The 13399-nt window shown below is 44.9% G+C and overlaps 1 protein-coding gene across 1 annotated transcript in view; it reads left to right on the top strand.

The window, feature by feature from the left end:
* Positions 1–13399, top strand: part of RBM7 (RNA binding motif protein 7) — a 383615-nt gene that overhangs the window by 113471 nt on the left and 256745 nt on the right. The window contains exon 2 of the mRNA XM_044080975.1: positions 13064–13163. Within this exon, the coding sequence (XP_043936910.1) occupies positions 13064–13163 (100 nt within the window). The remainder of the gene's footprint in view (positions 1–13063; positions 13164–13399) is intronic.

Below are 13399 nucleotides of genomic sequence, written 5' to 3' on the forward strand. Positions count from 1 at the left end.
AGACTAGCCATGGTTTTGTGGAACACAGCCTTGAGCTACCAAGTGCAGCTACAAGCTCAATTCCTGCCAGGCAAGTTAAAATCACTGGCAGATGACCTAAGAAATCTCATGGACCCACACGAATGGAAACTGGAACCAAAATATTCAATCTCTTGAACAAATGGGGGACTCCAGAGGTAGACCTGTTTGCCACCCCTCAGAACTACCAATTGGACAAATTCTGCACAAGTACTTCCCACAGTCAAGCTTGGAAAGTGGATGCCCTGTCTATTACCTGGGAAAGCCTCTCGATTTTTATGCCTTCCCCCTCTGCCTCTCCTTTCAAAGGTTCTGCTAATGATAAAATGGGACAAGCCAAGGACAATACTGATTGCACCAGACTGGCCACGCCAGCACTGGTACCCCCTCTTGCGCAGTATGATACTGCTGGAATCATGGGACCTGCCTCAGACCCCTTTCCTGCTGTCCAAGCAGGCGGGCCAGATTCTGCACCCTCAGCTTCAAACCCTGAACCTTGCAGCCTGGCTAATTCCTTGAGCTCTCCAATAGCATCCCTCAGTAAGCAGGTGCTAGATGTCATTCTGGAGGCAAGGAGGCCTAGTACTAGAAAATCGTATGCTGAAAAGTAGAAAAGATACTGTTCCTGGAGCCAGACTCTGGATGGGCACAGCGGTGCCCAGCTTACCTCATATTCTTAAGTACTTAACAGAAATGCCCTACAAGGGCCTATCCTTCTCGTCCATTAAAATTCATGCCTCTGCCATTTCAGCACATTGTAATACTGAGCCCACCAGTTTTCTCTCACCCCCTGCTAAAGCATTTCCTTAGAGGGTCCATACATTTTAAGACCCCCTACTCCAGCCTGGGACCTTAACTTTGTACTGGAAAAACTGTCTCACTCTCCCTTTGAGACAGCTGCAACTGCAGAGTTGAAATTCCTTTCTTGGAAAACAGCCTTCTAGCCATCACTTCAGCAAGAAGAGTGTCTGAATTACAGGCCCTCATGGCTGTGGGAACCCTTCATTATCTTCCATGCAGACAGGGTTTCCCTCGGGACCAATCCTTCCTTTATGCCCAAGGTGGTGTCTAGTGTGGCCCTAAATCAGTCCATTAATTTGCCTACTTTTTTCCCTAATCCATAAAACAAAGGAGAACGCATACTGCACTCTGGACATGCACAGACAACTTAAATTTTATTTGGGCAGGACTAAGCCTCTCAGAATCTGAACAGCTGCTAGTTGGCTTTGCTGCAGGGGCAGAGGGGAAGGCCATTTCTAAGCACATAATTTCTAAATGGATAGCCCATTGCATTCATTTCTGCTACAAGCACCATAGAAATCCTACCCCACAGGGGATAAGATCACATTCCACCAGGGCTGCATCTACCTCTGCAGCCTGTCCCTATCAGAGACATCCTAGAAGCTGCTACCTGGAGTTCTGTACATGTCTTAACCAAGCATTACCATGTGCCTGTTTTTTTCTAAATCCAGAGCTGGTTTTGCCACTGCAGTCTTGCAGGGCTTAATAGCTGGCCCTAATGCTCTAACTTCCTCTTCCCTTCCTTAGCTTTGGGAATCAACCCAAACGTGATGACTGCAACAGTGAAACACTAAGAACATAGTACAGTTGTGTACACTTACCATAAATGTAGATGTTTGAGTGTATTCACTGTTGCAGTCCTGGTTACCCTCTCTTCAGCCCCCTGACTTCTTGGCTCTACCTTTCCTTCTTGTTTGGGGTATTTAAGTTTTCGGGTCTGTTTGCTTTTTGATGGTGTACCATAACATATAATTGCATCCCATTGTGGGGATACGTGACATCTGGGGCAAGAAAAACTGATGTAATGGCGTCAGCTGCATGATGTTCTTCGTCTTCCATTGCTGCAGTCCTGACTATTGGGTATAGTCCGCGTCCCAGTCGGCCCGAATACCAGAGTATAAGGCTGACGTCGGTCAGGGCGCACTAGACTGACGTCAGTACGTCAGGGTACTAATGCGCATGACCGACGTCATATCCTCAGTCTTTTTTGCCGCATGGTCCGATGCAGAAGCAGTTTTGCGAGTGCAGGTTGGCGTACTGAAATATTTCCGAAACCGGAGTTTCAGACCGAAACAGAGTTGGCTAAGTACCCGTTGGGGAACATTTTTGTTTTTTCTTGCCTCAGTATTTTACCGGATGTCAGAAAAAGTGAATAACTGTATTTCTTGTGGGAAACAGATACCTCATAGGGATTATCATACCTTGTGTATACCTTGTTTAGGGCCTGAGCACGGCGTTGTTGGTTGCCGCTCTTGTGCTAGGTTTAACAAACGCACTATTAAGAGGAGGTTAGACTGTGCCAGGTTAGTGTTTGGGAAGCGTTGCAATTATAAAATGCCGTCGGATGCTCCGGCCCGCTTCCTCAAGAAGCGCAAGGATAAAACAGTGAAGCCTAGGGTTGAGGAACCGGCAGTCCCGGACGTCGGTTCTTTGGAAGGCTCAGTGGAGCGGAGGTTTTGCCAGGAGTTTCCATGGAGTCCCAGGCAGAAGCTATACTCTTACAGGATGTGCCTTCTCAGGAGGTAGGCCAGGCTGAGGGGCTTCTCAGGTGACTGTTCTTCCCTCTCTTCCCAAGGTAGTTAGGGCCTCTCCTTCTGTTGCCAAAACTTCTATGAGAGGTAGGCCTACTTCAGCTTCAGTGGGGGCTTCTCCCACCATTTCAGGTTCTGTACCTAAGAAACATATGCTTAAGATGGCAGAAGATTTGATTACTATGATTAGGGGTTCTATGCCCCCGCCTGATAAGAGGCCTAGGGTGGAATCTGAGTTTGAGAGTTTTGAACAGTGTTCTGAGGCTTCAGAATCTTCTGTGGAAGATTTGCAGGAGTATCCTACCTATTCTGATTCTGATGTGGATGATTCCACTCCTACAGCGTCTCCACCTGAGGATTTCTCATTTTCAGAGACTTTGCATTCCATGAGGGAGCACTTTAAATGGGAAGGCCAGGATTACTCTGACTCCAGGAAAAGGCTTAGGGAGTTCTTGTTTTACCCCAGCATAGGCCTTTAGCTATTCCTCCTGTGTTGAATGTGGTGGAAGATGTTTTTGCAGAGGCTTCCCTGAACCCTGACTCTTTGCCTCCTGCTCCTGTTAAGCCTGATAGGTATTATAGGGTGCCCAAGCTCATAAATATTTGTTTAAGAGCCCTAGGCGGACCCAGAAACTATTTCCCAGGGGCCTAAGGGTGTAAAAGCTTCTGTGGTTAAAAATCCTGTCCCCACTGATAAAGAGGCGAGGGCTTTGGATAGGTGGGGAAAGAAAGTGTATACTTCTTCCACTCTAGCCATGAGAGCTTTGAATTGTCAGTTTCACATGTTAAAATATCAGAATTACCTTCTTTCACAATTGAAATCTAAGGTGGATGCTTTGGCGGAAGGTATTGAGTGTAAAGAGTTGCTGGATTTGGTTCATGTGTCTGAACAAGTGGGTAAGCATTCTTTGCAATGTGGTTTTGATGCTGTACAGGCCTCCTCGAGGGTGGCTGCTACCAGCTCTGTTATTCGCAGGCATGCCTGGTTGAAGGATCAGAATTTAGCTGAGCATGTTAAGACAAGGATTTTGGATGCTCCTTTACAGTCTGATGTGTTGTTTGGTTCGCCTGTGGAAGCTGTTTTAAAGAAAATGGAGGACAAAGCTAAGTCTATGCAAACTGTTAAAGATTTTTGCAGGTGCAGCCACCAAGTTTAGTAGAAATTGGCCTGCTAAGGGGTGGACATATCCTGCTTATGATTCTCAGTCTAGGGGTAGGTCTAGGCGTGGTAGGGGCAGGGCTCAAAGTTCTTTTAGGCCTAGAACAGGGAGTTCACCTGCTCAGACTTCTGGTGAGGGCAGGGGTCAGTCCTTTAGTAAACAGACCCAATGACCTGTTTCTTCAGCTGCCAGCAGATTCACGTCTGGCAGCTCCTTTGGGAAGACTGTCTCTTTTCAAAGAAAATTGGGATTTAATTACTCAAGACAAATGGGTGTTGGATATCATTCACCACGGTTACAGATTTTATTTCCATACAATGCCCCTTTCAAAGGCATGCCAGACGTTCCTCCTCTACAAAGAAAAGAGGCTCACAAGCAAGTTTTACAGTTACTTCACATAGGGGCCATTCAGCCAGTCCCTGTGTCAGAGAGGGGCCTAGGATTTTATTCTCGCCTGTTCCTTGTACCAAAGAAGGGGAACACGTGGAGACCAATTTTGGATTTATCTCTCCTCAACACGTTTTGGACATTCCCAAGTTCAAGATGTTGACGTTACAACAGCTTTTACCTTTGCTGGGCAAAGATCACTGGATGGTAACTTTAGATCTCAAGGAAGCTTACCTTCATGTGCCTATAAGGCTAAGTTGCAGAAAGTATCTGCGGTTTCGAGCTGGAAATTCTCATTATCAGTTCTCTGCATTGCCCTTTGGCTTATCTACTGCCCAGAGTATTCACAAAGGTTCTGGCTCCAGTGATAGCTTACTTCAGGCTTCAAGGAATTCAAATCTATCCTTACTTGGACGACTGCCTGATTCTGGCTCAAGAAAAGGAAGACCTTCTACAGCATCTGGAATATGTTATAGCAGTGCTAAGATGCCTAGGGTATTCTGTGAGCGAAATAAAGTCCAGTCTAGTACCCTCTCAAGACATGTGCTTTCTGGGTGTAAGACTGAATACAGCAGCCCAGATGGCCTTTTAACCCCGGACAAACAAAAGAGTCTGTCACTTTACTTCCATCAACTATCTCATCAGTCCGTGCTGACTGCAAGGACAGTCCTTCAAGCATTAGGGTTCATGGCATCTTGTATTCTGGTGCTTCCCAATGCCAAACTGCATATGAGGAAGCTACAATGGTATCTCAAAATGTATGGACACAGCACTGCCAGGATTTGGACACTGTCATTCAAATAATACCTTGCATTCAAAGGAATTTTGTGGTGGGCTCAGGAATGTCACCTAAACAAGGGACTCTCTGTGACCCGGCCAGAGGCAAGTCAGATTCTAACGACAGATGCCTCGGACATTGCTTGGGGAGCTCATCTAAATGGAAAGTGGATACAAGACAAGTGGCCTGCCAGACTACAGCATCTACATATCAACATGAAGGAGATGTTGGCAGTCCAGTTTGCACTAATGGCTTTCAAGGAGTTACTTCTTCCAGGGCAGGTGTTGATTCTAACAGACAACACAACTGTCATGTGGTACATCAACAAGCAAGGGGGAACACATTCTTATCCTCTATGCAGGCAAGCAATGATTTTATGGGAGACTGCGCTAAGCTTGCAACTAACTCTTCAGGCAAGGTTTCTGCCAGGAGCACAGAACTCCTTAGCAGATGTGTTAAGCAGACAAATCATGGATCCCCACAGTGGAAACTGGATCTTCATGTATTTCAGAAACTGACAGTGTCATGGGGAACTCCAGACATAGATCTGTTCGCTTCTCCACTAAACCACCAGCTGCCAAAGTATTGCACAAAGGGGTTTCATCACACAGCTTGGAAAGTGGATGCTCTGTCTTTCAGTTGGAAAAACCTTCATGTGTATGCCTTTCCACCTCTACCGCTTCTTCCAAAGGTACTATTAAAGGTCAGACAAGACAGGCCAAGGATGATTTTGATAGCTCCAGATTGGCCTCGGCAACACTGGTACCCACTTCACGGAGTCTGGTAAAGAAGCCTCCATGGCCTTTACCTCTGATTCCTCATCTGTTATCTCAGAAGGACGGTCATCTGCTCAATGTCAAGCTTCAATCTCTTCATCTCACAGCCTGGCATATTCTGTGTTGAAACACAGCAGGTCTCAACTTCCTCAACAAGTTTTAAATGTGATTATGGAAGCTAGAAGGCCTAGTACTAGGAGAGTGTGCATGAAAAATGGAAGAGATTTTTATTTTGGAGTACAGCAAAGAATTTGGAGATTTCAGAGCCTAATTTGAGTGTGGCTCTTCAATATCTTACTGAATTATTGGACAAGGGTTTGTCCTTCTCTTCCATAAAGATTCATGCTGCAGCAATTTCAGCTCACTATGATTGTGACCCACCTTTGTTTCGCATCCTTTGTTCAAGCAGTTTCTTAGAGGGGCAAAGAATATACGACCCCACGTAGAGCTCCTACTCCTGCTTGGGATCTCAATTTTGTGTTGGAAAAACTTACTCTACAACCTTTTGAGCCTGCAGCTACTGCTGAATTGAAATATTTGTCATGGAAGACTGCTTTTCTGTTGGCTATTACTTCTGCAAGAAGGGTGTCTGAGTTGCAGGCCCTTATGGCAGTAGAGCCCTTTTGATTTTCCATAAGGACAGGGTATCATTACGTACTAATCCTTCCTTTATGCCTAAGGTGGTTTCTAGTGTGGCTTTAAACCAAACTATTCATTTGCCTACGTTTTTGCAGATCCTCAAAATAAAGGGGAAAAGATTTTGCACACTTTAGATGTACACAGGCAATTGCGTTATTATTTGAGCAGGACTAAGAATTTTAGGCAGTCTCAGCAGTTACTTGTTTCTTTTGCTTTGAGTTCACAGGGCAAGCCTGTGTCAAAACAAACTATTTCTAGGTGGATTGGCTTTTGCATTGCATTTTGTTATTCCCATCATGGCAAGGAGATTCCAGCTGGGATTAGGCCTCATTCCACTAGGGCTACTGCCACTTCAACAGCATTTCTAAGGGGGTGGCAACTAAGGATATTCTGGAAGCAGCTACTTGGAGTTCAGTGCATACTTTCTCTAGGCATTATCACCTTCCTATATACTCTAAGACTAGGGCTGGTTTTGCCACAGCTGTTTTACAAGGCATGTTGTCAGCTCCTACTACTTTATAATTTGCCAGCCTCCCTTACCTCTGCTTTGGGATTCTACCCAATAGTCAGGACTGCAGCAATGGAAGACGAAGAACATAGTACAGTTTTGTACCTACCATAAATGTAGATGTTCGAGGATTCCATTGCTGCAGTCCAATTTACCCTCCCTCCTTCCCCTCTGTGTTTAGGGGTGGTTGTGTAGGTGAGTTTACATGCTTATATTTTATTTATATATGTATTGTTGTATATATTATACATGTTTTTGGTGCAGGTTGTTTTGGGACTTGTCTTTTTGGGTCTTCTGACATCTGGGGCAAGAAAAGACTGAGGATATGACGTCGGTCATGCGCATTAGTACCCTGACGTACTGACGTCAGTCTAGTGCGCCCTGACCGACGTCAGCCTTATACTCTGGTATTCGGGCCGACTGGGACGCGGACTATACCCAATAGTCAGGACTGCAGCAATGGAATCCTCGAACATCTACATTTATGGTAGGTACAAAACTGTACTTTTTGTACCCCTGCCGACCTGATGTCATGGAAAAGAGCATCTGACGCAGGAATCAAAGACTCTGGTTTTCAGGCCGGCTGAGGGCTACCTGCAGGCAGATAACCCAAATGTGATAACTGCAACAGTGAATACACTCAACATCTGCATTTATGGTAAGTGTACACAACTGTACTTTCTCATCTCCCAATGGCTGAATTTGTGTTGAGGGCCCTAGGCTAAATGGCAGTGACCATAACTCTTCTGTGTGCTCTGCTACATATGCAGATTCTTCCGTGGATTCCAGCGGTTCAATGGTCCCTGTTGGAACTGCCATTGACTTATCCTATCCGTCTAAGTCAAGTGGGTCAGCCGTCCCTCATATGGTGGATGAATTCTCTGGACATTTTGGAGGGACGACACTTTCAGCCCTGGGCCAAACCACAGTGACCATGTATGCCTCCCAATTCATGTGTGGGGGGGGGCATTGTTCGGGCAGGACAGTCCAAGGCCTGTGGTCCCCCATAGAGACCAGCTTTGCATATCAGTGTCCTAGAGATGAGGGCAGTCCTAGCATTGCAGGCCCTTCATGCCTTTTTTCTTCTGGGGATGATTGCCATTCAGTCAGACAACATGTCAGTAGTTTAGTATATCAGCAAACAGGGAGGGACCAGATCGTACCCCCTTTGTCGCGAGGCCATGAGTGTGTGGGAATAGGTGTTCTCCACTAGTCACTTTCTCATTGCAACACACATTCTGGGACGGTCCAGTATCCTAGCGGACAGGCTGTCAGACCATTCTGATGCCTTACAAGTGGTCTCTGAATCTGTCAGCGTAACAGATCTTCAGCGAGTGGGGTTAACCTTGCTGTGATCTCTTTGCATCTCCTTCCAATGCGAAGTGCAGCTGTTTTTTCACTCTGAATCCCCTGCCGTGGAAGTCCCCCAGAGACACTCTAGTTCATGCTTGGTCTTCCATATGCTTACCCGCCAGTACCTCTCATTCTGAGCTTTCTACAGAAAGCTTGTTGACTGGGGAGCAAGGTGATCCTCATTGCCCCATTCTGGCCTCGCCAGGTATGGTTTCCCTTCCTTTGGTCTCGCCTTCTGGCTCGACCTTGGATCCTAGATCCCATTCGGGATTTGATTTTGCACCCTTCGGGGGTGCCTCATCTGAGTCTGGACAGCCTGAAACTCGTGGCTTGGCTGCTCCAGTTCTTCTAATTGCTAGGACTCCTGGGCTATCCTCAGGTCTGTTTGGTAGCTGCTTTATAAGTCTTCGACCAGAAAGGTTTATGGCAGCAAGTGGAAAAGTTTTTCTTTTTGGGACTCTGAGGAGTTTAGACTCTTTCACAGCCCCTATTTCCAGTATTTGATTTTCTAGCTGATATTTTCCAGCACGGAGCTAGTTCTATTGTCAAAGTTCAGTTGACTGCCATTGTAATGTGCTGATAGATGTTTTGTTCCAGAGAGTATCCAACTCAACGGCTAAAAAAGATGAGATTGTGCTGAAAAGGCAGGAAGGGTTGTTTTGCTTTGTTTACCCTTTGAGATCAGGTAAAGTAATTAAAAATGTTACAGAACTGTTGGACTCTCCCAAGAAAAAATACTCCTATTTTGTTACAGGATTTGTCAGTCATAAGTTTATTTCAGATATGTTGAATAAGAACTGGTAAATTTTACATGTTTTGAAGGTGTCACCGAATTGTTGAGTGACCACATATTTGTAAAACAGGAAGGACATGTAAAAATGTATCGGGTGGGTTCTATTACTTTGACAGCCCTTCACAAATGGATAAAGTAGGCATGTACAAGTGTGGTTTTTGTAAGCAATGTCAGCACATCAGTAATCTTGACAGTGTTAGAATTAATGGATTAATCTGGTCTAATGGATACTTTTGCAACTCCATGGGACTAGTAAATGCAGCTGTATGTAGTTTCTGCACAAGGTTTTATATTGGTAAAATGTAAAGAAAACTAAATATTTGAGCACTTACTAGATATTGGGAGTAAGAACAATAAACGTATAAAGTTTCCATCCCACAACTTTTACGTTCATAGGTAGGTAAAAGGCTATTCGCCCTAGGACCTATATAAGCCTAGCCAAAGGTACCCTGGCTTTCGCCACCCAAGAAAATTATTTTCTTGTGCCACTGTCGAGCAGAGCCACAGAAGTGATCCCCGGGGTGAATTTCCTATCTCCCATCCAATCGTCATGATTTTTCTTGAAGAGCGCTAATGAGGAGCTTTGTTTGATATAGTTAGGTAGTTTGTTCCAGAGTATGGGAAGTCTCTGGGACAGGAATTTATCCCCTCCAGCATGTTCTGTTTATTGTGGTGACAAGGTTTAGGTCCCTAGACTGTGTAAATCGTAGGAATTGGGATTTCTTCAAGTGGAGAATGTCTAAAAGCTCTGGGTTTGACATAGCTTTGTGTGTTAGGCAGAGATCGCCTCTGAGTAGGCGATATGCAATGGAGTAAAGCTGCCGTTTTTTTAGACTGGCTGCATAGGGCATCTGTTTGAGGCCGGTAATCCTCTTTGAGGTATTTCTGTGGCCTTTCCAGTTGTTGTAGATGTCTTGTGAGGTACATAACAAAAGGGGCATTGTACTCTTATAATGGGTCTAATGAGTGACTAGTAGAGGGGAACAATGACCCCCCCCCCCCCACCGGATGAGAAACCTTTTGTGATGGTGTGCCACGTAGAAGGATTTCCTGAATACCGTGGCGATGTGATTATCAAACGAGACTACTGTCCACCTGTGTCCTATGGTCTCTTATCACACTTTCAGTATTAAGTAGACTTCTGCCTATGTGGGTACGGAGTTTTTACCAAAAGGGATGACAATGCACTTTTTGGCATTGAGCTTGAGGCCATGGCTTTGACACCAAGCATCTGTCTCAGTGAGGCCCATTTGTAGGATGTCCACATCTTTTGGAGTTTTGATTATGGCTCCTAGTTTGCAGTCATCTGCGAACTTCGTTAGCCAAAGATCTTCTGTGTTGGCCTGTACTTCAGAAAAGTAGTTACCAAACAGGAGAGGACCCAGGACTGAACCCTGTGGTACTCCACTTGTCACTGGTCTGAAGTTGGATTTGGAGTCTGCTACTTTCACAGTGTGGGTTCTGTCAGTGAGCCAGTTGGCAACCCATCTTGTAACAGGGATTTATACCTAGTTTAGTGAGTTTATCTAATTCCAGAGTGGGGGATGGTGTCGAAAGCCTTAGCGAGATCTAGATAGGCTGTGTGAACCACCTTACCCTCATCTATGGCTTTGGTGACTGCTTCAAAGAAGTCTATCAGGTTTAGGAGACATGATCTGCCTTTTGCAAACCCGAACTGGGTGGCGTACTGAGTTTGGAGATTACTAATGTCATTGTTTAAGTTCCATGATGATACGTTCCATAGCCTTGCAGACCAGGCTCGTTAGGCTAATGGGGCGGTAGTTTCTGGGTTCTGTGGTGGCTCCCCCTTTTGTGGAGTGGGATAACTGTCACTGTGCGCCATTCAGTGGGCTCATAGCCTGAGGTGAGGCTATGATTGAACATGGTACTTAGGTGGGGTGCCAGTTCATTCTGTAGTTCATGTAGAACACAACCTGGGATGTCGTCTGGTCCCATGGATGCTATGTTCTTGGTTTTTCTACTGTTGAGCTTCAGTTAGCTGCAGTTTCCAATTTTCATGAGAATAGCAAATTTTCTCTTCCAGATTCTGTAAAGCTTTCATGAAGACTGCCTGTCAAGGTCCCCCCCCCCCCCTCCTTGGGATCTAACCTTCATGCTGCAATCTGACTCTGAGCCCATTTGACCCTGCTAGTTTGTGCGATTTCAGATTTTTATGGAAAACACCTTCCTAGTAGCCATAACTTCAGCTAAGAGGATGTCTCAGCTGCAAGCCCTTTCAATTGCTCCCAGTATATGTTTTTTCGCAAAGTTTCTTGGAACGAATCTATCCTTTTTTGCCCAATGTTTCCACTGAATCCAGTCTGAACCAATGTGTTCAGTTACCAGATTTCTTTTCCAGTTATTCCAATAAAGGCAAGTACATTCTGCCTACTTTGGATATGCAAATTCAGATTTATCTGCTTAGGACTAAGTAGTTTCACAAATGGGATCAGCTCTTTTGAGGCTTTTTCCCTGAATATACGTGGCCTTTCTATTTCTAAAGTGACTCTAAATTGATCTCCAGTTGTATCTACAGTCTACACCAAGCATCATGAGGTTCTGGGAAAGGTTAGAGCTCATTCTGCTAGGTCTGTGGCTACTTCAGCCTTCATGGCCAGACTCTCCATTGATATGTGCTGCAGCCACTTGGTTTAATCCCCACACCTTTATATCACATTACAAGCTGGATTTGGTTTCTAGGAATAGGGCTTCCTTTGGTTCCGCATTTCTTTCCTTGAGGCTTCCCAGGGTAAATTTGTAGAGGGAGACTCTGACTCTACTGTGAGGAGGAATAATGACATGAATAATGGTGTATTTCATTATTCCTCACATTTCCCTCCTGCCATCCCCCTTCCTTGTTGAATCATCTGAGGAAGTTGAGTGTTGTGGGTCCAGGACTATTTTCCTTTCTACCTTTTGGGTTGTAGTGATACTGGCTATGTTGGCCTATCTGAGAGTTAGAGGGCAGCTAGGGATTATGGGAGAGGGAGGAGCCTGAGCCTCAGCTGTATCTAAGCTAAAGTTGCCAGCTCTGATCAGATGTCTGATCAAAAACTTAATTTGAGGATTAATGACATTATGCTAAGTACATAATTACTTTTGTTGTCTCCATCTGGTTTGGCTCTCCTCTCTAGTCTTTTCCCAGTTGGGGATTACCACAGCAGATTACTGGTCTGCTATTGATTGCCAGTGGATTTTTACGGTGTCAAGTTGCCAGCCCAGCGTCAAACCTTCACCAAAGGCGTGCACACACATGCACCTACCTGCATGTCTAAAGTTCACTCCACTGCAGGTAGGACATGCCGATGCCGCACAGAAGATGCTCCAGCTGAGAATTGAACTGGAGAATCTCTTGCTGTGAGGCAACCATGCTAACCGCTGCACCACCGCTCCAGACTCTGGTTCAGCTTCCCTCCCTCCATTTCCCCCTTCCAGATTGTTGTCCCTGTACATCTATAGATCAGCCAGATATTTTTTTGGGCACTTGTCTGTTCACTTATTTCTTTGGCACCCATTTATAATAGTTTGCCAACTGCTATTAATCGTTGTGTAACTATATCTGAAGGATGTAAAGCAGGAGAGGGGAATTGTGGACAGGAGAGTAGTCAGAGCTGTGTGATCCAAAAGCTTTGTTGTAAGGAGCTGAGGTCTGATCCAGTCTGTTCAGTCACCTCACATGTTGAATCAGGCAAAAAGACCAAATGGATCTGTCGTTTGAGTGCATTAATTTTTTTGGACCCTCTGCTGCAGAGGATAGAAATATGGGATGAATGAGGTAAACTTCCATGGGACGACTACTCAACTGCCCGACCTGCTTTTTTTCTACTCTTGTCATTTAACACATACTTAGTCAAGGGTAATAGCTGTAGCTGTCCCTTCTCAGTTGGAAGGGTTTTATTTCGGGATATTCTTGCTCATTTGTAAAAAGAAAGAAAGGGAACGCTGTTAGATTTATTTCGTATTTTGAAAGTATTGTGTACTTCACTGTCGTTAACCAGTTATAGAAAATAACTTGATTCTTAATCCCTTCGTTTTAACAGCAGGTTTTGAAATGTAACCATCGAACCACCTTTACAGTTCTATTTTTGTTTATTCTTAGGTAGCAGTCATGGATCTCAAGATGGCAAGAGTCCAGTTAGTCTTCAGAATTCCATGTGCACTCCTAGTCCATCCAGCACACCATCCTCCATTCCAAACAGGTATGCAAGAGTTAGGACCATGAGTCTTTTTAAGTCTTGCAGCTGAAAACCAAACTGTTATGGTGTCACTTTGTCATTACACTGCTGTAATGTTTGAAGCCTGAGTAATTTGAGAGGTCGAGGTACAGGGAAGGAGATTGGCTGTAAAATATAGATCTAATTTTCTTTGCAGCCAACAGTAAGGATTTGTCAAAGCACTAATCTTGTACAGTGGTAGTGTTAAAAGTGGAAGGGGT

Source organism: Protopterus annectens, chromosome 8.part0 (genome assembly GCF_019279795.1).
Source record: "Protopterus annectens isolate FY-2018-M chromosome 8.part0, PAN1.0, whole genome shotgun sequence".
NCBI lineage: Eukaryota > Metazoa > Chordata > Ceratodontiformes > Protopteridae > Protopterus > Protopterus annectens.